Raw genomic sequence first — 26,937 nt, forward strand, 5'->3', positions numbered from 1 at the left:
TGGTTTAAGCTGAAAGTAGCTGGTTTTAGCTGGTCTCCCAGCCTGAACAGCTAAGACCAGCCTGGGAAAGTAGCCAAAACCCCTCTAAAACCAGTCTGCTGACCAGCTAAAACCGGCCAACCAGCCTAGGCTGGTTTTAGCTGTTTTTTTCACCAGGGTAGTAATAGTCATGCTTGTCTTGCCAGGTATTGAATGCAGTCACTTTCAAAAATAAGCCTCAGTAATATGTTTAATATCTTTATTTCAATCAGTTTCATATTTTACAGCCTGCAGTTCAGCCTAAAACAACTGACATGCATGTAATCTAGCACTAGAGGGCAATAAAGACATTGGGAAAAAGTACCTAGCAAGCACAACACAATCAGCGTACAGTAATTCCAACATCTTTACTTTGAAAAGCCTTAATTGCATTTTGTAACAATGTTTTTGAGTTGAGGTAAAATGTTTGGATGCAAATTCCAAACTGTGATCAACCATAAAACAGATGATTTGCACAAGTACTGTGTTTGTCAAACATGAAATATTAAGATATTATCCAATTCACTTCTAACACCAGAGGGCAGCCTGTTTCATAGTCCACTGATGCCCTTCCTTGGGAAAATCATATCACGAGTTTTTAAATTACCTTCTTCTTCATGTTTGAGAGGTAAGAAGGATGAGAATAAAAAAAAGGCTCTTCAAATAAAATACAAATCAAAGAAAACATTCAACAGTTTTTCCCCTCCATTATATTTCTTCCTTAGCAATCCACTTTTCTGTATCTTAAGTCTCTGCGAGCTCAAACCAGATTTGGCCTGTTGCGCTTTTATTCGCATGTGCAGCATTAGTGGGTGAAGAGCGCCTCCTCTGGTCAGATCACTCCATTGACAGCTGCACACTATCTGACTGCGACTGCTGCTGATCATATTTACGAGCTGGAAAAGAACACAAAATAAGGATTTTGAAAAGATTACACTACCATGGTATTCTCTTTAAGATTTTAGAGGGATGCTGACAGTCTCTTAAGGCTCACCAAAGTTGCATACAAAAACATTTTCTGTTTTAATATATTTTAAAATGTAAATTATTCCCGATGCAAAACGGAATTTTCAGCATTACTTCATTTAAATCATTTTAATATGCTAATAAAGCTATATATATATATATATATATATATATATATTTTTTTTTTTTTTTTTTTATATTATATTATATATTTTTATAATCTAAATTTTATAAATGCTTTTACTGCCACTTTATTATTAATTTGTTTCTTTATTCCTTTTTTACTGTACTTTTTTTATTGTATCAGTTTCCACAAAAATATTGAGCAGCACAACAAAGTTTTCAACATTGATAATAGTAAGAAATGTTTCTTGCAGAGCCAAATAGCATATCAGAATGACAGACTGAATACTGTAGTAATGATGGAACAAATTCAGGAATCAATGTTAAAAGAAAATTTGGTTTAGATTTTTTTAAAGTTATTTTAAATAGTAATAATATTTCACATTTTTTTGGTTTCTGAATTTCTGATCGAATAAATGCACTTTGTGAGTATTAAGACTTATTTCAAAAACATTAAAGAAATGTTATTTATTCCCAAAAATATATATATATATTGCCAAACCTCTAGAAGGCAAGGAGTTTGGTTAAGTACCTATTTTACAGTTGGAGTGTTAAATGTTAATTATTTTACCAAAATAAGAGGGATCATACAAAATGCATGTTATTTTTTATTTAGTACTGACCTGAGTAAGATATTTCACATTAAATTTGTTTGCATGCAGTCCACAAGAGAAATAATTGTTTAATTTATAAAAATGACCCAATTCAAAAGTTTACATACACTTGATTTATAATACAGTGTTGTTACCTGAATGATCCACAGCTGTTTTTTATTGTTTGTTTGTTTTGTTTAGTGATAGTTGTTCATGAGTCCCTTGTTTGTCCTGAACAGTTAAACTGCCTGCTGTTCTTCAGAAAAATCCTTCAGATTCCACAAATTCTTTGGTTTTCCAGCATTTTTGTGTCTTTGAATCCTTTCCAACAATGACTGTGTGATTTTGAGATATTTTTTTTTACACTGAGGACAACTGAGGGACTCATATGCAACTATTACAGAAGGTTCAAACACTCACTGATGCTTCAGAAAACAAAAACAAAACATGGTCCATCAAAGCCAGGGGTGAAAACTTTTGAACAGAATGGACATTTTTCTTATTTTGCCTAAATAACATTTTTTTAAATTTAGTACTGCCCTTGAAAAGCTACAGGAGATACTTACATGTTTACCAAAAGACAAAATAAGTTCAATTTACCCTGACCTTCAAATTCAAGAAGTTTTCACACCCAGCTCTTAATGCATCAGATTTGAGCCATTTGTTATAGTTGCATAACTAGAGTCCCTCGGTTGTCTTCAGTGTGAAAAGATGGATCTCAAAATTATACAGACAGTGTTGGAAAGGATTCAAATGCTATTTATAAAAAAAAAAAAAAAAAAAAAAAAATCGGTTTGAGGGACCTGAAGGATTTTTTTGAAGAACAGCAAGAAGAACTGTGACTCATGAACTATCACTAAACTAAAAAACAGTTCAGGTAACAACACAGTATAAAGACTCAAGTGTATGTAAACTTTTGAACAGGGTCATTTTTATACATTCAACTATTATTTTCTCTTGTGGACTCTATGTAAAGGTCTTTTATGTGATATAATCTTACTCAGGTCAGTACTAAATAAAACATGCACTTTGGTATGATCCCTCTTAATGTGGTAAAATAAGAAACATATTGCAGATTCTGAAAGGTGTATGTAAACCTCTGACTTCAAAAGTATATTTGGTGTTTTTAACTATAGGGCAGATTTTCGAAAGAACAAGAATATATATTTTTTTATATATAAACACAAAATGAGCTCAACCCACCGAGTGAATACATTTCCAGTTGTTGTCTCAGACGGACTTTCTGCAGACTGTCGTAGAAGTTAGGTTCTGATGAGCTGTCCACTGTTGGTGGCAGCGTAAATATACGCATAATCTTCCTCTTGTTTCTGAATAAAAACAAAACATATGTATGGCTGCCATTACAGGAAGTTTACAACCATAGACGTTTAGTGCAACACAAACTGCAGTCTACAGTCACCAATAGCTTATACATGTTATTGTGATCGTGTTTGAATAGTTTTACTTGTGAATGTGTGATAAATAAATAAGGAGAAGAAATGGACGCTTACTTTCTGGCGTATATAAGCAGGGCGAAACTGACCAAAATAACCAGCAGGTAAACATTAGTGGCCTCATTCCAGGCTTCATGGACTGAATAATCCAGAGATTCATCATCTGCCATCACCCCATACCCACCCATGATCAGATTACTATACGTTTATTAAAACGCGAAAATATACCGAAGAAACCCTGATATCAAATGGATACGACTTTATCAGAAACCAGCGACTCCAACAAAATATACATCCAGTTCCGGATGAGCGCGCATGAAGACGTAGAGCATTTCATAATAAAGGTCCCTGTGTGCAAACGTTTAAGAAACACGCCTTTTTATCACTGGCAATATTATTAGGATATTATTTTAGTTATTATATATATCTTTTCACACTGAGGTACTCAAATGCAACTATTACAGAAGGTTCAAACACTCACTGATGCTCCAGAAAAAAAACACATGCATCAAAAGCCAGGGGTGTAAACTTTTGAACAGAATGTAGATTTTTCTTTCTTTTTCTTTTTTTTTTTTTTTTTTTTGTAGTAGTGCCCTTCAGAAGCTACAGAAGACACTTACATGTTTCCCAGAAGACCAGATAAGTTAAATTTACCCTAATGTTCAAATTTAAAATGCATCGTGTTTCCTTCTGGAGCATCAATGAGCGTTTGAGCCTTCTGTAATAGTTGCATATGAGTCCCTCAGTGTGAAAAGATGGAATAATTAACATTTTGCAGATTGCGTAAGGAATATATAGCTATAATATAAAAGGCGAATATTAAATAATATTAAAATATTATCGCTAGTGATAAAAGGCGATAGATAGATAGATAGATAGATAGATAGATAGATAGATAGATAGATAGATAGATAGATAGATAGATAGATAGATAGATAGATAGATAGATAGGTAGATATAGATATAGATAGATATATAATTTATGATAAATTTATTTATTTACTTATTTATTAGGATATTATTTTCGTGATCGGCTTTAGCAATTAAGCAACTGAATTCTCCAGCATCCTATATAACGCTTATATATATTAATTTATTATAATAATGTTTATATGTGTGTTTGTATGTATTACAATTTCTTAATATAAATTATTATAATTTATGTATTATGATCAAATATTAATTTATTTCAAGACTTAATTAATATTTTCTTAATTTATCTTAATTAATTATCTTAATGTTATTAATTTAACATTCCAAATTTATATTTCACAATACAATATTGTAATGTAATGTAATATTTAACTCGATTTATTATTATGTTTTTTTTTAATTCACAATACAATATTGTAATGTAACGTATCTATGTTGGTTTTTGATATGTTTTATAAAATAATTAAAATAGACGAATCTATGATCCTTTTTTTGTAATTGCAATACTGGATCAGAGGTAGTTGTTAACACTTTAAATATGTGCATTCTTCTTGTAAAGTTTCATGCAGTTTTCATGTGAAGTTTTCATAAACACAAAATAATGTCTATTACTCCCTCTTTTAAATTTTAATATATTTTTATAACTCATTGATTTCAATTACTAGAATAAAGAAATGTATACAAGTCTATAATAATAAGAAAAATTATATTTGCAAAATTTAAGTTTTACCCTCCATGATGTGTAGCCTACTTGTTATGTATCCCCTACTTTTTGTGTGTTCAGTTTGATGTTAAGTATCTTTGTATATTTGTTTTTGAAAGAGCAAAAAAATATTGTAATGTAATATTTCATAAAATTTATTTTTATGGTTTTTTTGCTATTTTATATTTTAAAAAGGAGTATATATATATATATATATATATATATATATACATATATATATATATATATATATATATGTGTGTGTGTGTGTGTGTGTGTGTGTGTGTGTGTTGTTTTTTCTTCTTTATTTCTTTCGCTTTTTTGCACGCATAAACACACTTTTACTTTAACACTGAGCATCCCTGATTACTCTTATTATGTTTTGCTTCATTTCCTCCAGCACTGTAAATAGGAAGTAAAATGTAACTCCGTAGGAAGGTTTCATTGGTCGAATGTTTATGAGGCGTGTCAGAATACGAGTCGCTGATTGGCTGCACTGTAGAGCATATGATTCTGAAAGAGCCACTGCGCAGCTGCGCTCTGTTCGCCTCCAAAATAAACACACGGAATACAGCGACATTACGCGATAAAGTTGAACAATGTCGTTACGAGGCGTTTTGAAGATTGTTCACCGCTCAAATATTGGACTATTGGTAAGGTTTTAAAATTAGGCAGCAATCTGAACTGTGACGTATTCATATATTGCTTTAAAGCGGCAGCAATTCCAATGTCATGCAAGAATAGGTGCACTTGTATTTATTTCTATAAATGCTTCAAATCATCAAATTGTTTTGATCATTTGTAATCATAAATACATTAATGACTATGAATTATTGAACTTGGTTAATGACTTCAAGTTGTTTATTAGTATGAAAGCATACAGTGCATGTAAAAAAAATATTAAACATGCCCTGTCCTTTGCAGTACTCACTTTCCCCAGCAAGCAGAGCTGGTCTGAAAACAGCAACTACTCACACAAGGCACAGTAGCAGCAGCAACAGTTCAGAGCCCATCAGCCGATATCCAGTGCCGAAGAAGAAGAACCTGCCGTTTGATATTGTGGAGCTGATGGAGGAGGTTGAGCAGAAGGTTTGGCATCACATTCACATTAAACTGTTTATCCAACATACATTAAAAGTCTGTCTTTATTTACTCACCACATATATGGCTTTCTTTCTTACATTGAACAGAAAACATGACTAAAATTGTTCACTACTAACAGAAGATGTGCATGTTCATCTACAGGGAGGGTTTTTGCCCAATGTCTTCAAGGCTCTCTCCCATCGTCCTGCTGAATTTCGGGCTTTCTTCTCGTATTACAATGCCCTGATGAACAAGGAAAGTGGTATGGCCTTTTATTCATGCTTTATGGTCGCTAGTAGCTTTATTTAATTAATCCGCATCTATACAGCAGTTTTTAATTTGTTTTCAACTGAAGCAAGATATGGATCCGATTTTTACTTGGGTAATTAGGATTAGATTTAGGGAAATATTTCTGGAAACCTGTCATATCCTGTAGTCCATCCATCTAAAACAATTTCAAGAAATATTTTGGTAGTCGTTTTATAAATATAATTGGAAACCACATTCAATATTTGTGTTTTTATAACTAAAAAAGAGACTATTACAGTGACTTGCAAAAGTATTCATACCCCTTCATTTTTTTTTCACGTTTTGTTGCAGCATTATGTTAAACTGCTTTAAATTACTTTTTTCCCCACATCAATTTATATCTCATACACCATAATGACAAAGCACAAAATAGGTTTGTAACAACTTTGCAAATTTATTAGAAATAAAAAACTGAAAAGATCCCGTTGCATAAGTATTCATACTCTTTTCTGGGACTTCTAGATGTTACTACACTTCGAGTGGAGTTAAACTGTGGCAAATTCATTTGAATGAGTATGATTTAGAAAGGCACACACCTCTCAGAAAGGTCTAACAGCTGAAAATGCAAATCAGTTCTGAGGTCAAGATAACTGCCTGTGGAGCTCAGTGACAGACTTGCGTTAAGGCAATTATCCATAATGGAAGGCGATTGGAACAACTAGGACTCTAGAAAATGTCTGCCAGCCCCCATCCAAGCTGACAGAGCTTGAGAGGTGAAAAGGTGAGGCGAAGAATGGCAGATAATTGCCAAATGCAGATGTGCAAAGCTTGTCACATCATACCCAAAAAGACTTGAGGCTGTAAAGGTGCTTCAACTATGTACTGAGTTAAGGGTATGAATACTTATGCAATGTACTTAGTTCAGTGTTTTATTTTTAATAAATTTGTAAAATTAGCAAATCTGGTTTTTGCTTTGTCATTATTATGGTGTATGGAGTCTAAACTGATGTGGGGAAAAACTAATTTAAAAGCAGTTTAACATAATGCTGCAACAAAACAAAAGGTGAAAAAAAATGAAGGGGTATGAATACTTTTGCAAGGCACTGTAAAATGGGCTTTTGAAGGATGATTAAAAATGAAAAAAGTATACTTGTTGTAAGACATTGTGACTGGTTAGGGAAACTACAGTCTACACTTTATTTCACACATATAAATTATTAGGGGTTCAAGTGCGTAGCGCTGAAATTTTATTTACTGTACTTTTGTAACAGGTGGTCTGTCAAAAGCAGATCGGGAATTGATCGTTGTTGCAACCAGCGCTCACAATCACTGTTTGTATTGCGTGGTATCTCACAGTGCATTGCACCGCATCTATTCCAAAAAACCCATGCTAGCTGATCAGGTACCTAATAATTTACAAAAACTGTTCAGTCTCAATTTTGCAAGAATACTATAAATAAAATGAGTAGGCTTCTCTAATTTATTTTACTGGTACTGTTTTGTGGCACAGGTTGCAGTTAATTACAAGGTTGCAGAGCTGAGTGCTCGTGAGAAAGCCATGCTGGACTTTGCCCTGACCGTCTGCAAGAGTGAAACAGTAACTGAAGAACATTTCAGCACTCTGGAGGCTCATGGTTTTGACCGGGAGGATATTTGGGACATTGCTGCCATTGCTGCCTTCTTTGCCCTTTCCAACCGCATGGCCCACCTGACTGACATGAGACCTAACGCAGAGTTTTATAACATGGGGAGAGTGCCGAGAGACAAAGCAAAAGCTGCTGATGGGCAGGTCAAGGACGAATAGATTCATATCAGACTTTGAGTTAAAGTTATATTTTGTTAATAACTGTCAAATAATCATTAAGCTGATTGTTTAAAAAAACGAATGCTGTTTGACAAAATATCACCATAAGTTCTTTTTCAAACCTTTTCACTAATGTTTGCACATTTTAGCTTTTAAGCTTCATTTGTTACACTGTTGAGAAATTCCTCCTTGTGGCCTTTTCATTTACTTAAATTTGTTAGTTTTTGGTAATTTATTAAAAGCAGAGAGAGGATCTGAATACCCAGTTGCACAAATCCATTCTCCACAAATCCATTATCTAAAACTAAAACTATTTATATACATATATATAGACATACACATAATGTTTTTTTTTTTTTTTTAAAGTATCTTATCCTCATCAAAGTTCCATTTATTTGATCAAGTATGCAGAAAGAAGTAATAATATGAAATTGTTGCAATTAAAAATAGTTTTGTTTTGATATCCTTTAAAATAGAATTTATATTTTATAATTTATATTTAGTTGCAAAGCTGAATTTTCATCAGCTACTACACACATGATCCTTCAGAAATCATTCTAATATACTGATTTGTTACTTGTTGGAAACGGTTGTGCTGCTTAATATTTCTTTGGAATCTGTAATACTTTTTTCAGGATTCTTTGATGAATAAAAAGTTCAAAAGAACAGCATTTATTCAAAATAGAAATCTTTTCTAAGAATATAAGTCTTTACTATCACTATTTATCAATTTAACATCCTTGCTGAATAAAAGTATTGTTTTTTTCTGAAGGATCATGTGACACTGAAAATTCAGCTTTGCTTTACAGGAATAAATTATTTTTTAAAGTATATTAAAATAGAAAACCACTATTTTAAATTGCATTAATATTTCATTTTTTTCTTTATTTTTAATCAAATAAACGCAGCCTTGATGAGCAGAAAAGTCTCTTTTAACAAGCATTAAAAATCTTACTGATCCCAAACTTTTGAGTGGCAGTGTATATAAACCTTATTTTATTTCAGCTAGTTGCCAACTTATTTTTGGTGTCCTATTTATTGTGCTTTAAAAGGAATATTTAAAAAGAGGAAACTATTAAAAGTGACAAAAGCTTAAACTTAACTAAAGCTAAAAACTATAATAGTATCTTAGTGATGATAAAAAAAAAAACACTGGTTGTGAACGCAAAGTTTAAATACAATTTTTGAGTTACTCTCCTATACAATCAGATAATCATTAATTTATAATAAGTTATGTGAACATTTTTTGAACTGATTTTATTAGCTGTGTTTAAGCTGTGCTTAGCTGAATAAAAGCTGCTGATCAGGCCAACAAACTTTTTGAGAAGCATTTTGTCTATTTAAACCCATCTTCCTCTGCTTCAGAACTGAGATAAAAGTGTTAATGTGGACAGTTTTGGGGAAAGTTACTTTTAAAAGTAATGCATTGCAATATTGTTTACTAATTGCGTTACTTTTTATAAGTAACGTATAATCTCCTCATTCCGAGCAACTTTGCCTCAAGAACCATTGCTGTCAACCATTGCTAAGTTTTTCAATAAAAAAAATAATAACACTGCAGTGCAATTCTCTGGACTCTTTAGATCAATAATTATCAAAAAAGTGTTTAACTTTACACTTTGGTTAGCTATAACAGGGTCATTTAGAAAAAAAGGGACAATTATTTTCAAAAGCCTATAAATCCTAATTGAAAACTCAAAACTTCACAAAACTAGGTGATAAATATAGCTGCAAGCAGCAATTACGGGGCCAAGCATTCAAAGGGCAAAATGAAGAGCTAAGGATGGCAGGAACAGCAAACCAACTGCAACAATAAGTAAAAGGAAGCCATTTTAAGATCACTATAGTCAAAACTACAGAAAAAATATGTAGAACGCCTACTGATATGATTTAATGCTTATTACGTTTGACCAACAGGTGGCGCTGTTATCAAATCGATGTGGTGAGTTAAGTGTGAAGTGACAAAGGTACACACAAAGTTTGGTGTCATTATGTCAAAGTTTTCCAAAGATAAAGCCTCAGAATCATTTTCACATCAAGCCTAAAATTTATAGAGACCATGTACGAAAACGGTTTCATCTATCAACATGAAATCCATTACTTTTTGTCAGCACAGTCTGAAGATAATCTGACTCGATTTTGGTGACAATGGGACCAACGGTCTAGGACTAGTTTGATCGAAAAAGTAGGTTTTCAACATAAATCAAAATGGCGGACAGGAAGTTTGGCCAACTGTGGCATAATTGGTTTCTATGTTGTCGGCATGACCCAAGGAATATTTTGAGACCAGTTTCATTACAATAGGCTAATGCTATCTACAGTTATTAGCATTTTTGATCATTTTAAAACTAATGGTTAATGAATGCTTCATTACTCTTGACCAATAGGTGGCGCTGCTACCAAATTGATGTGGTGTAACCAGTGTGAGGTGGTAATGCCTCATACCAAATTTGGTGCAAATATCTCAAAGCTTTGCAGAGATACAGCTTCCGATGCGCTTTGGCATCTTTCCAGCAAATTTGTTGATGCGTTAAATGAAAACGGTTTTGAATATCGACACGAAATCCATAACTTTTTGTCAGCATGGTCTGAAGATGATCCGAGTCAAATTTGGTGAAAATCTGACTAACGGTCTAGGAGGAGTTCGAAAAAGTAGGTTTTCTAAATTAATCAAAATGGCGAACAGGAAGTTAGGCCAATTTTGGCATAATTGGTAAATTTCGTTATAACTTTTGACCACAAGGTGGCGCTGGCCCCAAATTTTGTATGTACATTCAGGGCATGGTGCCGAACATTTTTGTAATTATTGTCGAAACGATACGCTAATCTGTTCTCAAGATACAGCATTTTAAAGCTAAATTCAAAATGGCCGACACCCAAAATAGCTGACATGGGAAAATTGGATTTGGTTCAACTCGGCATGCTCCTCCGAATCTAACGGAACGAGTTTTGAGATTTTTGGTCAAACCACTGAGAAGTTATAAGCAAAAATAGCCATTTTTCATATCTCCTGACCACTAGGTGGCACTGTGATGAAACACTGCAGGTAGCCTCAGGTCATGCTTGTTACAACACACACCAAGTTTGGTCTCAATAGGACAAACCGTTGAGGAGATATGGCCTCACATCCAATTTTGTGCGCTTTTCGTAGAATTAATTAGCTCGTTATTCGAAAACGGTTTGTTCAATCAACTTGAATTCCATAACTTTTTGCCAGCATGGTCTGAAGATGTTCTGAGCCAATTTTGGTGAAAATCTGACAAACCGTCTAGGACGAGTTTGAAAAAGTATGTTTTACAAACAATTAATTATAGAAAAAAAAACTAAATTTTAACTAAATAAAAACGATTTTTGAAATTTGGTGTTCATTCGACTCGGCATGACCCAAGGATTCAGAGAAAATTGGAATTTTGATTTTGTGGCTTACAGTTCAAAAGTTATTAGCAAAAAGAAAGTGAAAGTTTGGACAAGTGGTGGCGCTAGAGAGTTTGAGTTAGAGACTCCAAACTTGCTATGGTTAAACTTGAGACTGTCCTCTATTAATGTGCCAAATTATACAACTTTCCCGCAAGCGGTTCTATGGGCTGCCATAGACTTGCAGCGGAAGAATAATAATAATAGGAAACAGAACAGATACAATAGGTGCCTATTACTAGGTGCTTGGCCCCTAATAATCAGGTGATTATTAACAAGCATGCAAAGTTTCATGTAGATCTGAACATAGGTGGCGGTATAACAGTTAAAAGGCTTCAACAACTCAATATGTCAATGGTAAATGACCTCAACTTGCAGATGTTTTTTATACAGTATTCACACAAACTCACAGATCTCCTCATTCTGAACAACTTTGCCTCTAGGACCACTGCTGTCAATCAAATTGTTCATTAAATATTCAAGATCATTTAAAAAGGTTATTTCTGCAAACTCATTTAGTCTCAACAAAACCACTCCAGTACAATTCTCAAGATTGAACTTTATACTTTAGTAAGCCACAACAGGGTAATTTTTAAAGGGATGTGGCCAATTATACACAAACCCCTATAAATCCTAAACAAAAACTCAAAACTTCATGAAACTTGTTAAACAGTGTGTTATTTAACATATTTAATTATTGCAGGTTCGCTTCAGCACTTCCGATTTCTCTAAACACAGGGACAGGAGAGCCGTCAGTCAATAAATGGGAAAACAAATTAACTAAAGGTTCTTATTTAAAGAAAGATATGTTCTTGTAAATTAAAAGGTAATGTGTTACTTTCCTAGTTACCCCCTGTTACTGAATATGGATATGCACTTTTCTGCCAACAAGGTCTTCTGAAATATTTTTAAACAAGCCACTTTTGTATGTGGCAGGACAGGACAAAGCCCATCTTGAATATAAAATGTAAAACCTGTTACTCTGTTCTTTAAAGATGATCATTTTAGAGGTTAATAAATAATCAATTTCTAATTTGATTGTGCAAACAATTTGTTTGAGTGATACAAACATAAACATTAGTCTAGTCTTTGAAAGTGCACACTGTTTGATAGGAATTTAAATGACAGTTTGTAAATACTGGGCCGAATCTGTCAAGTGAAATTTCCATGATGTGTACTGGGTTTGTTGACTTGGGGAAAAAAAGTAATTACATTTTACATTGTTAATATTCACATAATGATACTTGGTGTGTCCTTTTATCTTTACACCTTTAACCTGGTGATTATTCAGGGTAGGGTAAGGATAGTCGAATCCAGCCTAAACCATGAGGAACTCACACGCCCATGGCTTACAGTTCATCAGGAATGACATAGAAGACTCCCTTGTAGTTGTTCTTGTTTGAGGCTCAGTTTAGAGTTATAAGTCTCACGGGGGCAATCATAACAAAAAGTCAAAGGAGTCATGGTGTAAAGGTGTCATAACATGAGAAATCAAATTTGCATTGATCTTTTGGCATACAAGAGTTTTTTGTACCATTAAGACATCCTGCAAGTTCCATAGCTTAAAGCTCCTAAACAACTTGTTTGGATCTGAGGTGCAAGGTGATGTCACCCAGGCAACAAACATTTGCATAAACACCGCCTCCAGAGCAAGCCATAAACGAAGAGTCATCTTCTGAGCATAGGCACTGAATACATTATACAGATGGGGTGAATAAACTTTAGCTTTAACGTGTTTGGTTTAAACTGCTAGTTTGTTTCTTTGTACAAACAGTTCAAGTCAAGAGTTTACAGACACCTTGCAGAATCTGCAAAATGTTAATTATTTGACCAAAATAAGAGGGATCATACAAAATGCATGTTATTTCTAATTTAGTACTGACCTAAATAAGATATTTCACATAAATGATATTTACACACAGTCCACAGGAGAAAACTGTAGTGTTCAAAAGTTTACAAACACTTGGTTCTTAACACTGTGTTGTTACTTGAATGATCCACAGCTGTTTATTTTCCTGTTGTTCATGAGTCTCTTGTTTGTCCTGGACGGTTAAACTGCCTGCTGTTCTTCTGAAAAACCCTTTAGGTCCCAGAAATTCTGTGGTTTTTCAGCATTTTTTGTGTATTTGAACCCTTTCCAACAATGACTATGATTTTGAGATCCATCTTTTTACACTGAAGACAACTGAGGGACTCCAGAAGGTTCAAACAATCACTGATGCATCAAAAGAAAAAAAACATATATTAAGAGCTGGGGGTGAGAACTTTTTGAACACAATGAAGATGTGTCAGTTATTTATTATTTTGCCTAAATATCATATATGTGACCCTGGACCACAAAACCAGTCATAAGGTTATATTTTTCAAAACTGAGATGTATACAGTAAATAAGCTTTCTATTGATGTATGGTTTGTTAGGATAGGACAATATTTGGCTGAGATACATCTATTTGAAAATCTGGAATCTGAGGGTGCAAAAAAATCTAAATACTGAGAAAATCACCTTTAAAGTTCCCCAAATTAAGTTATTAACAATGCATATTACTAATCAAAAATTACATTTTGATATATTTATAGTCAGAATTTTCCAAAATTCTTTATGGAACATGATCTTTACTTAATGATTTTTGGCATAAAAGAAAAATCAATAATTTTGACCCATACAATGTATTTTTGGCTATTGCTACAAATATACCCCAGCGACTTAAGACTGGTTTTGTGGTCCAGGGTCACACACACACACACACACACACACACACACACACACACACACACACATATATATATATATATATATATATATATATATATATATATATATATATATACAGTCGTGGCCAAAAGTTTTGAGAATTACATAAATATTGGAAATTGGAAAAGTTGCTGCTTAAGTTTTTATAATAGCAATTTGCATATACTCCAGAATATTATGAAGAGTGATTTACCATGAAAATTCTTTACCATGAAAATTAACTTAATCCCGAAAAAAATGTTCCACTGCATTTCATTGCTGTCATTAAAGGACCTGCTGAGATCATTTCAGTAATCGTCTTGTTAACTCAGGTGAGAATGTTGACGAGCACAAGGCTGGAGATCATTATGTCAGGCTGATTGGGTTAGAATGGCAGACTTGACATGTTAAAAGGAGGGTGATGCTTGAAATCATTGTTCTTCCATTGTTAACCATGGTGACCTGCAAAGAAACCCGTGCAGCCATCATTGCGTTCCATAAAAAATGGCTTCACAGGCAAAGATATTGTGGCTACTAAGATTGCACCTAAATCAACAATTTATAGGATCATCAAGAACTTCAAGGAAAGAGGTTCAATTCTTGTTAAGAAGGCTTCAGGGCATCCAAGAAAGTCCAGCAAGCGCCAGGATCGTCTCCTAAAGAGGATTCAGCTGCGGGATCGGAGTGCCACCAGTGCAGAGCTTGCTCAGGAATGGCAGCAGGCAGGTGTGAGCGCATCTGAACACACAGTGAGACCAAGACTTTTGGAAGATGGCCTGGTGTCAAGAAGGGCAGCAAAGAAACCACTTCTCTCCAAAAAAAAAAACATCAGGGACAGATTGATCTTCTGCAAAAAGTATGGCGAATGGACTGCTGAGGACTGGGGCAAAGTCATATTCTCAGATGAAGCCTCGTTCCGATTGTTTGGGGCATCTAGAAAAAGGCTTGTCCGGAGAAGAAAAGGTGAGCGCTGCCATCAGTCCTGTGTCATGCCAACAGTAAAGCATCCTGACACCATTCATGTGTGGGGTTGCTTCTCATCCAAGAGAGTGGGCTCACTCACAATTTTGCCCAAAAACACAGCCATGAATAAAGAATGGTACCAAAACACCCTCCAACAGCAACTTCTTCCAACAATCCAACAACAGTTTGGTGAAGAACAATGCATTTTCCAGCACGATGGAGCACCGTGCCATAAGGCAAAAGTGATAACTAAGTGGCTCAGGGACCAAAACGTTGAAATTTTGGGTCCATGGCCTGGAAACTCCCCAGATCTTAATCACATTGAGAACTTGTGGTCAATCCTCAAGAGGCGGGTGGACAAACAAAAACCCACTAATTCTGACAAACTCCAAGAAGTGATTATGAAAGAATGGGTTGCTATCAGTCAGGATTTGGCCCAGAAGTTGATTGAGAGCATGCCCAGTCGAATTGCAGAGGTCCTGAAAAGAAGGGCCAACACTGCAAATACTGACTCTTTGCATAAATGTCATGTAATTGTCGATAAAAGCCTTTGAAACGCATGAAGTGCTTGCAATTATATTTCAGTACGTCACATAAACAGAAAAAAAGATCTAAAAGCAGTTTAGCAGCCAACTTTGTGAAAACTAATATTTGTGTCATTCTCAAAACTTTTGGCCACGACTGTGTGTGTGTGTGTGTGTGTGTGTGTGTGTGTGTGTGTGTGTGTGTGTGTGTGTGTGTGTATATATATATATGTGTGTGTATATGTGACCCTGGACCACAAAACCAGTCTTAAGTCGCTGGGGTATATTTGTAGCAATAGCCAAAAATACATGGTATGGGTCAAAATCATTGATTTTTCTTTTATGCCAAAAATCATTAGAAAATTAAGTAAAGATCATGTTAATATGCATTGTTAAGAGCTCAATTTGGACAACTTTAAAGGTGATTTTCTCAGTATTTTGATTTTTTTGCACCCTCAGATTCCAGATTTTCAAATTGATGTATCTCGGCCAAATATTGCCCTATCCTAACAAACCATACATCAATAGAAAGCTTATTTTGTCATATGATTTATACATCTCAGTTTTGTAAAATTTTACCTTATAACTGGTTTTGTGGTCCAGGGTCACACACACATATATATATATATATATATATATATATATATATATATATAAAATTCTCTTATAACTGGTTTTGTGGTCCAGGGTCACACATACATATATATATATATATATATATATATAAAATTCTTTTTTTTTTTTTTTTTTTTTTTTTAGTACTGCCCTTTTGAGGGTACAGAAGATACTTACATGTTTCCCAGAAGATAAAACAAGTTAAATTTACCATCTTCAAATTAAAAAAATGAACATTTTGCAGATTCTGCAAGGTGTATGTAAACTTTTGGCTTCAACTGTATCAGAAGGATCCCAGCGTAAGGAACAAGTGGATAGTTTATCTTTAAAGGCATCCCGGGTCATGTATGAGGATTGATCGGAGCATGTTGTTTTGTAAAAGAGGCACAGTGTCATGGAGAGTTTACAAAGAAACATTCATTGAAAGAAGCAGCGGTGCTACTGTAGATCTGACTGCAGCTGCATCACAAACGGTAAATAAATTATTTCATAATCTGGAAATGAATGTTTTTTTTTCATGTTGTCAAAACACTCACATGCAAAAGTGAGGGTGTTGATACTATTTACAATGCAATGACACTCACCAATCATAACAGTAGCTGATTACTGAGAAGCCTTCAAAGTACTTAGCATTATTATAAGTAAACCTCAAGGAGCATATTAAAGTAATACAAAAGTAATGTCATGACCCGTTAGGACACTTATACCCTATCTGTGCAACCGATGTCCCAAGTTCGAGTCCCGTCTCCTTACCTTTCCCAATCACATCCCCTTCTCTCACTCCCATTACACTTCCTGTCAATTTGCACCTACCCTATCATAATGAAGGTGAAAATGCCAATAAACGTAGTCTTTAAACAGTAACAGCATTTTGCATGATTTTATAACTAGTTTTATCAAAATTTTTATGTGAAAAAATTCCTTTACAACATGCATTCACAGATGTTTTTAAAAAATAATTTATTTGCACTATTGTGATAGAATTATTTATACATTATTTACAGATTTATATGGTTTTCCCCATTTGCCATAATCCAATACCGTAAACTGTAAATATAAAATATTCATGTTTGTGTCTGTGATCTGGCTTATCTTCCAGTCTGTAAGTCTTCATACTGTAATGACAGAACACACTGTATCAGAGCTGTGAAACATCTCTTGGTTATGTGACCCTGGACCACAAAGCCAGTCATAAGTCGCATGGGTATTTTTGTAGCAACAAAATTTTCGATTTTTCTTTTATGCCAAAAATCATTAGGACGTTAAGTAAGATCATGTTCCATTAGGATATTTTGTAAATTTCTTACTAAACTTAAACATTTTAGTAATATGCATTGCTAAGAACTTCATTTGGACAACTTTAAAGGCAATTGTGTCAATATTTTTGCACCTTCAGATTCCAGGTTTTCAAATAGTGGTATCTCGACCAAATATTGCCCTGTCCTAACAAACTATACTACCCTGGAAATCCAGAGGTCTCGCGAGAGCTCAATTTGAATTGTCTCTGCAAGGCACTCTGGCATCGAGCAATGATGCACGTTACTACATTACGTAAGCAGTTCTGGGAACCAATCAAATCGGTGTATCTGATGTAAGATTGTAAGATTGTAAGACGGCTACAGATGAACACCAGTTTTTGAAATGGCTTTGGCCGCTAAAATGAACGAGTTAGACTTGGTTTTTCATATAAAAGAGGAACAGAAAACCGCGCTCGAATCGTTCCTTTGCAAGAAGGACGTTTTTGCTGTTTTACCGACTGGATACGGCAAGAGTTTAATCTATCAGTTAGCTCCACTGGTAGCTAAGGGTATGGGGCTTCGTGAAAACTTAGTGATTGGTCGTGGCGTTATCCAATTGCGTGCCGTGAGAGTTTCAAATGCATGCTTGGTGCCGCCCCTCGAATTAGGCCCTTTTCATTGCTCGATGCCAGACCCTTAATCTTAATAGATTAGGGTCTGGATTTTTTCCAGGCTAAAACTATACATCAATGGAAAGCATATTAAGTCAGTTTCAGATAATATATAAATCTCAGTTTCAAAAAAATGTGTGGTTCAGGGTCACATATAAAGGTGAAGATTAAGTGTAGAGTGTGCATGTACTATTATAAATTATAATAAATATCCTAGTTACTTAAAAATGCTCCCGATTACCTCATATGCTGGTGGAGGTTCACTTGGGACTGGACCGTAGTTTGACGGAGGTGCATATGAGACCTGATCATAGGCTGGTGGAGGTACATTTGGTACTGGACTGTAATTTGGCAGAGGCACAGGTGGGACTGAGCCATGTGCCGCTGGCAACACGTACATGACTGAACTAACGGACTGTACCACCGCAGAGGAGTCCGGCTGTCCCATTAGCACAATATGGTTGACAGGCAAATCTCCATTCATATAACTGATCTCGACACGTCTTGTCTGAGAGAGAACCAACATGACATTTGTTACACATCTATCAGATTATTATTATTTTTTTTCAAGATGAGAATGTTTTAAACTCCTGATGAGGTTTACCTTTGGTCTGCAGCAACAGTAGCAGGAGGTTAAAGCAATAGTAACAGAGAAGATGAGGATGAGAATATCACAGGACATTAGAAGAAAGCAGGTGACGCCCTAAATAAATAATAGACACATAGTGATTATGAACTCAAATATGAACCTAAAACCGGTTGTCAAACCTAAACAAACATTATAGAGGATGGGCTGTTGTAGACTGTTCACATCACAATATAAACAATGTACAACATAAATCACTTTAATCTAGACATATGCATTTTGTACATTTGTGTGGGTTTTAAAGTAACCACTCACCCAAGTGTAATAAAAGTGAAAATGGAGAGACAGCGCAGCTGCTGCTGCATTTAAATAGCCAAGCATTTGTGAGGATTTGACCTGTAGTACAGAAGATCTGGTTTAGAATCAAACCCATACAATTCCAAAATATGCTAAATTACGATTAAAAAAAAAATGACTCTAACCAGACATGGTTTATATGTGCTTGCTGCCAAGACAGTTGTAACTCCAGTTAAAATGAACTATAGAACATAAATGTAACAGATTAAGTATGTGTTTACTGTATAATGTTGTACTAACATTTAAATGATCGACTTACACTGATTGGTGACCAGAGAAGGAAAAAACGAACATTCCAGATTGTCAAACAGAGACCCAATAAGGCTAGCAATATTTCCAAAATCTGCAATACAAAAACAAGATGTAGTGCCTGTTCATTCACACAAACTGAATACTTCTATTGATGTGGAACAATGTGTTCTTACCCCCAAAGCGAGCGGCTTGGTTTTCAGGAACCTGGAGACTTTATGCCGCTGTTGCTGGTATACTGGCATGGTTAACATCACATCAGCGGGTTTCGGCATCTTTGAAAATAAAGAGCGTATCTTGTCTTTGCACGTCTTCTCTTGCTTGTCAGCCAAAGCTTAATGAATGTCAATAAACTGCGTGGCACTGATCACTCTTTCATTCTCAAACTTGGGAATCTAGATTTACCTGAAGAGTGGCTTAACAATAACGAAAAGAGTTACTATGGAGTTGAAGAATGCTGAGGGCTGCCACATTATCCTGTCAAACACAGTCACAGTTTGTGCTCTCACTCAGTGTCACATGACCAAAGAATGCTGGTCTGAATATCAGCATGGCTGTGATGTCACAGATGTGCTGACATGTACTGAATAGCATGATTGCTGTTAACTTAATATGTGATAACTGCTTTTATATAACAGTTCACTAAACAAAGAGTTGATTACGTTGAGTTAAACATAACTGGGTGTTTCTTCAGTTTCGGACACTCAATGTCCAAACCAGAGGTTGATTATTATGAACTCAGATTTATATTTGTTTCATATTCGAAAATGTGCCAAATGTGTCCATAGTTAAACCAAGGGGCAAGGACAGACCTGCTAAAAAAACAATAGATATTCTAATGGTTTACAAATACCATTACAAACCATCAACTTTTTACCATTAAAGCCATAAAAAAAAAAAAATTCATTCCATTATTCCATATTCCATTAGGACTTATTGGTTTTAACCAAGTGGTAACCTCCCGCTCTCTCTATTGAAACCAATACGAAAGTGGCTTGAACTGCAATACATTCACTGGCTGTTAGAGACTGGCTCCAAAAGGGAGTCAATCCCATAGACTCCCATGTTAAAATGCCCAACTTTACAGCAGAATATTTTTTTTTTCTTTTCTTTTTTTTTTCTTTTGCCTGTGGGATACCATGGAAATTAATATTAAGTCAATAACCTACCGTTCTGCAGGTTTTTCCTTTGATATTATAACAGTGATTAAGATTAAAAGTTAAGCATTAACTCAAAGTATGCGGATGTCTTTTTGGCTGGAGTTGTTGCCATGTTGACTCATTATTTCAGAGCTCCATTGATCATGTCTTTTCATAGTTGTGGTTCACGTTGTAGGATCTCAGTGCGAATCAGACAATTCAGGCGATTGAATTAGAAGTTTTGAAACGCTTCTACAGACCCAAATTCCACAAGAGACCCAGCATGACAAGACTCCTGTCGTAAAATTTGTCATTTGACACCCTGGCGCCAGCCAGCTTGAAGCAAACCTAACCAACTAGGAACTTGCAGCATTAACACAAAAGGACACTTGTTGACATCCCAAGGAAGGAGATTGTCAAATTTGGGGCAAGTAACCAAGATTAAAGAGATGCACATCATGAACATCACGTGAGGACAATCATTCGAGATTTTGGTTTTTACGCTCCCCCACTCAGGACAGAGCCTGAGATTCCTTCCCTAACCTTTCGACCTTCCGGCTTAGAGAACAGACCCTCACATTCCCAATACGGCCCAGAAAACTGCCTATTGATGTATAAGCACCTAAAATTATGCTAAAAGAACTTATAAGCAACTCATCATTTCTAGACAACTTCCTATCCACTTTGTAACCCATACATTTGCCTATTATGTTTTAATCACTTATTGTGTATGTCCTTTTTAATAATTATTGAATAGCTTAATGGTTTATATTGGTGTTTGGTATGCCTGAGCTCGAAATTGCATTCTCGAAATGTTTCTGTAATTCAATTCTTTGTAAAATGTATTCTAGTCTTGTTATAGAAATCATGTCCAAATTTATCTCTGCAAAGAGCGGGGAAATTGGGACCACGGGACTGATCAGATAACATTGTGATTTATGGTTTGGGAGGAGAAACCAGCAGTACCCCGACTTAGGACAATGTTCTAATTGGTCAAGACACCATTTGGGATGTGTCCAAAAGCTGACTTTAAATACTCAGGACACCACCAAATCACTCTCTTTTACCCTTACTCTCTCACTCCCAGCGCTTCTTCGTGCCGCCGCGTTTCGACGCTGTTAGCGTTCTATGATGAACGCTCCCTGGCCTCCACGCCAGCTGCTCCTCTAAAGGAAACATGAGGAGATCGTTACACTTCTGTCGCCCAAGAAGACATCACATCGACCGACCACCAACCAATCAGCAACCTCGGGAAACCCCTTTCTGGAACGACGCGATGAAAGGAATTCCCTTAACACAAAAGCAACGCAAGTACAACCTCCAGATTCTAGCTGAACTGGTGCATTTGATATAAAGTTTAATAACCTCTTTGAGAGACTCAATACGAGGGTTAATTAAGTGATTGATGGTTGTTCAGGTCTAAGCAATTACACATATTGCTATAAACTTGAGACTTCATCCCTTTAAACTCATTCTTTCCTCACTTTCTCTTTCTGCAACCTGTGTGAATGCGTGTGTTTATGTTAGATTAGTTTGTATGTGTTAGGTTTATCCAATAAAATCATATTTTTATTAGAAAAGATAAGTATCTTGTGTTTCGTGCTTACAAGTTAATGCCTTAAACTGTCGATTTTTGCTACTGTGCTAACACATAGTGTTTTCACTATATTCTGGATAGTAATATCCATTGCAGAGTCATGTTACACGGCTGGTTCCATGAATCGTGAGACTCTGAACAGCCGTAAAACAGCGACTGTTCAAATTCCCTATTGAATCATATTCAATTCCCTTTGAGCTAAATTAAATGTACATTATCGCTACAACGTGCTAAACTCAGAGTCAACCTACTCAAAGTGGATAATGTGGCAGCCTACTCAAAGTTCAGCTGTACAGAAACCAAAAACTCAGAGTTACCCCATTTCAGGGTAACTCAGCTACCAGTTCAAGTTTAAACTCAGAGATGGTTGAACCCCTTAATTGAAATGGCCCCCAGGAAAGCATCTGCTGTGTACAAACATCTGACAGACGCCTTTCAGATGTCAGTTTCACGTACATTCTAATAAACATCTTAAAGACATCCAATATACGTAGTATATATACAATGTACTGATAGGAAACGTCCAATAGACATATTGCAAATGAGCAAACACACACAAAAAACCCTTTGCAGATCAAATAGACGTCTCTGTGATGTATGTGTGCTATCAGGGTATGTCATGTAGTTATAGCTTTATTGTTAATGTATCTGTTAAATCTCAATTAGATAATGCGGATTCCTCTGTCTTTATTTGTGCTTCACTAAATCGAAAGCAGTTTCTATTAAAGCTGAATCAACAGATCGCAAAATTTAGCACCACGCAGTAATGGTGTTTCGTTACTGAATAAATCAGTATTAGGCTATTAAATGAAGCCTGAGTGAATGATTCAGTAACTCACAGAGACTATCATTTGACACTATGAAAAGATACATAGGCTAACTAGAAGTTTCACCTCATCTCTAGCCATCCTCTGCCAAACCAACCCCACACAACCTTTCTTTAAGGAAAATGTAGCACTTAAATATAATTCTAGAGCCCATGGAGCTGTACATAAAAGTAACAATTTCCATATTGATAGATTGCTTTACCTGAGAGTGGTGTTGCTCTTGGATCTTGGTGTTTTCATTTTCACTTTCCTTCGCTCTGTGTAAAAGAAACTCCTCCTTTCCAGTAAGTGTAAGTGAAACTCTTTTCTGCTTTCTTTCTCAAATTATCAGTTGCAGCGTCTTTATATCATCAATAGCCTAGTCGTTATGAAGCATTTCAGTATGTTGCATAAGATCAAAATCTGTCAAAGCAGTATTTACTGCTATCAGGAAGTGAATTAAACTCAACACCTGTTGTTCTCTGATTCCAAAGCCAGAACTCAGCAGCAGAGATGGCAAAAGTACACACATCCTTCACTAAGTAGAAGTACAGATACTCATGTTAAAAAAAGAAGTATGGGTTCTGAATTGTTCTTATATAAAAAGTACCCATTACTACTACCTGTTGTGTCACGCTGGTAATTGTACCTAACAACTTACATTTAAAATTAAAATTTTGTTAGCTAATGGCTGAACAACCACAATGTAGAACAGGGCTGAACTTGGACAAAATACTATAGATTTAAAAAAACAAAAAACTATATTTTCTAAGTTGCCTAAATGTCAAAATTAGTGCAATAATAATTACATCATGATAATATCTTTACAGAAAATCCTAATACTGAACATGTTATTGCATTATCATATTTTTCTCTTACCAAAATTAAGTATAGTAGGGTATGACATGGCTAAAGGTGCCCCAGGGTAAAAGGCGCCTTTGATATTATTTTCCTCTTACCCACTAGATGGCAGAAAAACCTGCTGTTGCACTTTCCAAAACATTCGCTTTTCAAGATACACCTGCAATTTTGTCTGATCCTTGACCCGATCGCAGGCTTACTTGATCTAACATTTGATGTTTTTTAAAATGTTGTGGTTAATGGTTAATTTGTGTTCACCATCATGTTAAACTATAGTTTTTGGTTTTAATTTTCGTAAAGGTTGTGTTGTTTTCTGCCCTAGCTCCCTCTATACATAGTATACAATTATGTTTTAAATCATTTAAAAGATAATGAAGAACAGATGAAATAAAGATGGCCACAATACCAAGTATTAGAAGAATATTAAAATCCAACATGAAAAAGAACAAATGTTGCTCATAAAGAGTGTGAGAGTAAGGCACACTTTCTTTAATGCTGTGCATACAGCGGCCACACAATATGCTCTATCCCTGATGTTATATAGAAAACTACTATTTAAAATGCTACTGCTCAAATACATGCAGCATGCACTTGGCAATGGCAAAAACATTCTAAATAATCCTGTATTTATTAATAAAATAATCCTATGTATAAAAGGACATGCCGTTTTTGTCATTTTGACAGATGATAAAAATACGTGTAATGAATGAATGCGCCTGCACTGCAAAAATGCTGTTTCCAATCAAAATATCTAAAGATTCTTAAAACAAGATGCATTTTCTACATAAGAAAAAATGATATAAGGTATTTAGTCATTTAATTTTTCTTATTTTTCAAATTATCTGCCAATGGGGTAAGAAAAAAAAATGTTTTCATTTGCATTAAGATTATTTTTTGCATTAAGATTATGTTTAAAGTAAAATGCACTAAATTTATATTCCAAAACAGTCACTAAGAAAAGCATTTTGGCAGTGTAAATGAAAGAATGAGGTATTTAAACACCGCTTACACTTTAAAAAGGGGGAGGAGACCGAAAGAAACTCCGGGTTTACAGAAGAAAACCTGCTCCTGACCAGGTTAGATTCACAGAGTAAGTTAGCTAACTGACTCTGAGTAAAAGTTACCTCTCTTTTAGAAACAGGCTTACCTTGCTTTCTCAGGTTTGACAAACTTCCCATTCTGAAACGGAAAACCCAGGATTCCCTAATTTCAAGGTTAACATGCTCAAAGTTTTCACTTAAAGGAAAACTCCACTTTTTTGGAAATAGGCTCATTCTCCAACTCCCCCCGAGTTAATAAGTTGAGTTTTACCGTTTTGAAATCCATTCAGCCGTTCTCCTGTTCTGGCGATATCACTTTTAGCATAGCTTAGCATAGCTTAGCATAATTGAATCCTATTAGACCAATGGCATCGCATTCAAAAATGACCAACGAGTTTCCATATTTGTTGTATTTAAAACTTGACTCTTCTGTAGTTATATCGTGTACTAAGACCGGTGGAAATGCAAAGCTGCGAGTTTCTAGGCTGATAAGATTAGGAACTACACTCCCATTCCGGCGTAATAGTCAAGGAAGTTTGCTGCCGTAATATGGCCGAAGCAGGCGGAGTATTATCAGAAATGAGTTCCCAGTTAGTTTAGCATTTTGCACATGTGCTGCATGATATTACTGCTCCTGCTTCAGCCTTATTACGGCAGCAAACTTCCTTGACTATTACGCCGGAATGGGAGTATAGTTCCTAATCTTATCGGCCTAGAAAATTGAAGCTTTGCATTTCCACCAGTCTTAGTACACGATATAACTACAGAAGAGTCAAGTTTTAAATAGGACAAATATCGAAACTCGTTGGTCATTTTTGAACGCGATGCTATTGGTCTAATAGGATTCAATGATCTATGCTAAGCTATGCTAAAAGTGATATCGCCAGAACAGGAGAACGGCTGAATGGATTTCAAAACGTTAAAACTCAACTTATTAACTCGGGGGGAGTCGGAGAATGAGCCTATTTCCAAAAAAAAAGTGGAGTGTTCCTTTAACCTCCTTTCTGAAACTGGTCCCTGCACTTGAAGTCCTGAACCATTCGCGACTCGGAGACGCTCATTTTGATTTAACATTTTAGTTACTACATCATTTCCATATTTCTGTTTGTGTTATTTCATGTGAACTTTCCCATTATTTAAAAATGTGGTAATTAGTCATAAAAACTGAAGGTGGCAGTAAATGAATATAAAACCTGTATGCACATACATCTGTATATCTTTAAAATCACTGCATTGTAATAAAGAAACATATGTATTGCTCTGTAATTGCTAATCTTGGAAAATCAAGTTTGTTAGTATGATATTCTATAAAATATGTAATTTGTGTAAAAGCAGCCGGTATCCAGTGCCAAACAAGAAATTACCATATTGTGGAGCTGATGGAGAAGGTTGAACAAAAAATTTGGCATCACATTTATAAAATATCTGTCATCATTTATCATTTTATTGCCTTTCATTCTTCTATGAAGCACAAAATAGGAAAAAAAATGTGTTGTTTTATTCATTACTAATAGGTGTTCATCAGAGGGTTTTGTCCAATCTCTTCAAGGTTCTCACTCATCGTCCTGCTGAATTTTAGGCCTTTTATTCATGCTTTTTTTGGTAGCTAGTAGCATCTTTTTTATTCAAATCCACATCCATGCAGTATCAAAACAACTTTAAACAAGATTTTAGTAGTTCTTTCATTAATAGAACTGAAAATCACATGGAATAATTGTATTTTAAAAAAATCATGTGACATTAAAAGACTGTTTAAAATGAACTTGTGAAGGCCAAAAGGCTATGCAGACATTTTGAAGATTTCAGATGATGGCAACTTTGGATCGACACAAAAAGCTTTTAGATATTAATCAGGGATGTGATTTTTCCGGATTAATCCGGAATTCCGGATTTTTCGACCTGAAAATGTGACCTATGTCACGTATTTGCGACCGTTCGCAAATGGCGGATGGCGAAGTATGATTCCGGACCGCAAGATGCGTCCATGCGGACCGTGAAAGCTTTTGACATAATAATAATTAAAAAAAAAAGCCAAACGCTATTTCTAATAAATACATTTATATCAAGCACACTAGGATCTTCCGTGCAGTGAGGAGAGGAGAGATCGGCAGACAGATGTAGCTTTCAGTGAGTGAAAAACGTTGATGGAAAATGCATTATTTTGGGGTTACGTCGCAATATATTGTAAATATATCTTTTTATACTGTATTTTTATACATA

The 26,937-nt window shown here is 35.2% G+C and overlaps 3 protein-coding genes across 3 annotated transcripts; 1 reads left to right on the top strand and 2 right to left on the bottom strand.

Moving 5' to 3' along the window:
• Nucleotides 1–224: 224 nt before the first annotated feature.
• On the bottom strand, nt 225–3,452 carry smim19 (small integral membrane protein 19). Its single transcript, XM_073821084.1, has 3 exons — nt 3,212–3,452; nt 2,904–3,028; nt 225–914 (listed from the first exon to the last, which is right to left on the bottom strand). Exons 1-3 carry the CDS (start codon nt 3,340–3,342, stop codon nt 856–858), a joined length of 315 nt encoding a protein of 104 aa, XP_073677185.1. The 5' UTR covers nt 3,343–3,452; the 3' UTR covers nt 225–855.
• Nucleotides 3,453–5,308: 1,856 nt separating this feature from the next.
• LOC141288686 (uncharacterized) lies at nt 5,309–8,185 on the top strand. The gene is made up of 5 exons (XM_073820852.1): nt 5,309–5,443; nt 5,715–5,879; nt 6,036–6,135; nt 7,394–7,524; nt 7,633–8,185. Exons 1-5 carry the CDS (start codon nt 5,390–5,392, stop codon nt 7,924–7,926), a joined length of 744 nt encoding a protein of 247 aa, XP_073676953.1. The 5' UTR covers nt 5,309–5,389; the 3' UTR covers nt 7,927–8,185.
• Nucleotides 8,186–17,116: 8,931 nt separating this feature from the next.
• Nucleotides 17,117–19,572, bottom strand: LOC141287901 (uncharacterized). Its single transcript, XM_073819994.1, has 7 exons — nt 19,451–19,572; nt 19,285–19,368; nt 19,151–19,207; nt 18,984–19,064; nt 18,687–18,785; nt 18,324–18,590; nt 17,117–17,288 (listed from the first exon to the last, which is right to left on the bottom strand). Exons 1-7 carry the CDS (start codon nt 19,547–19,549, stop codon nt 17,262–17,264), a joined length of 714 nt encoding a protein of 237 aa, XP_073676095.1. The 5' UTR covers nt 19,550–19,572; the 3' UTR covers nt 17,117–17,261.
• Between the last annotated feature and the right edge of the window lie 7,365 nt (nt 19,573–26,937).

The sequence above is a fragment of the Garra rufa genome, chromosome 16 (assembly GCF_049309525.1).
Source record: "Garra rufa chromosome 16, GarRuf1.0, whole genome shotgun sequence".
Taxonomy (NCBI): Eukaryota; Metazoa; Chordata; class Actinopteri; order Cypriniformes; family Cyprinidae; genus Garra; species Garra rufa.

Coding starts and splice junctions, on each gene's coding strand:
- smim19 (XM_073821084.1), bottom strand. CDS start 3,342: ATGGGTGGGTATGGGGTGATGGCAGATGATGAATCTCTGGATTATTCA. Junction 3,029..3,211: donor CTGCTTATATACGCCAGAAA/GTAAGCGTCCAT, acceptor GTTTTTATTCAG/AAACAAGAGGAAGATTATGC. Junction 915..2,903: donor ACTGGAAATGTATTCACTCG/GTGGGTTGAGCT, acceptor GTTCTTTTCCAG/CTCGTAAATATGATCAGCAG.
- LOC141288686 (XM_073820852.1), top strand. CDS start 5,390: ATGTCGTTACGAGGCGTTTTGAAGATTGTTCACCGCTCAAATATTGGA. Junction 6,136..7,393: donor CCTGATGAACAAGGAAAGTG/GTATGGCCTTTT, acceptor CTTTTGTAACAG/GTGGTCTGTCAAAAGCAGAT. Junction 7,525..7,632: donor AACCCATGCTAGCTGATCAG/GTACCTAATAAT, acceptor TTTGTGGCACAG/GTTGCAGTTAATTACAAGGT.
- LOC141287901 (XM_073819994.1), bottom strand. CDS start 19,549: ATGCCGAAACCCGCTGATGTGATGTTAACCATGCCAGTATACCAGCAA. Junction 19,065..19,150: donor GCACATATAAACCATGTCTG/GTTAGAGTCATT, acceptor TCTGTACTACAG/GTCAAATCCTCACAAATGCT. Junction 17,289..18,323: donor AACCTCCACCAGCATATGAG/GTAATCGGGAGC, acceptor CTGTCATTACAG/TATGAAGACTTACAGACTGG.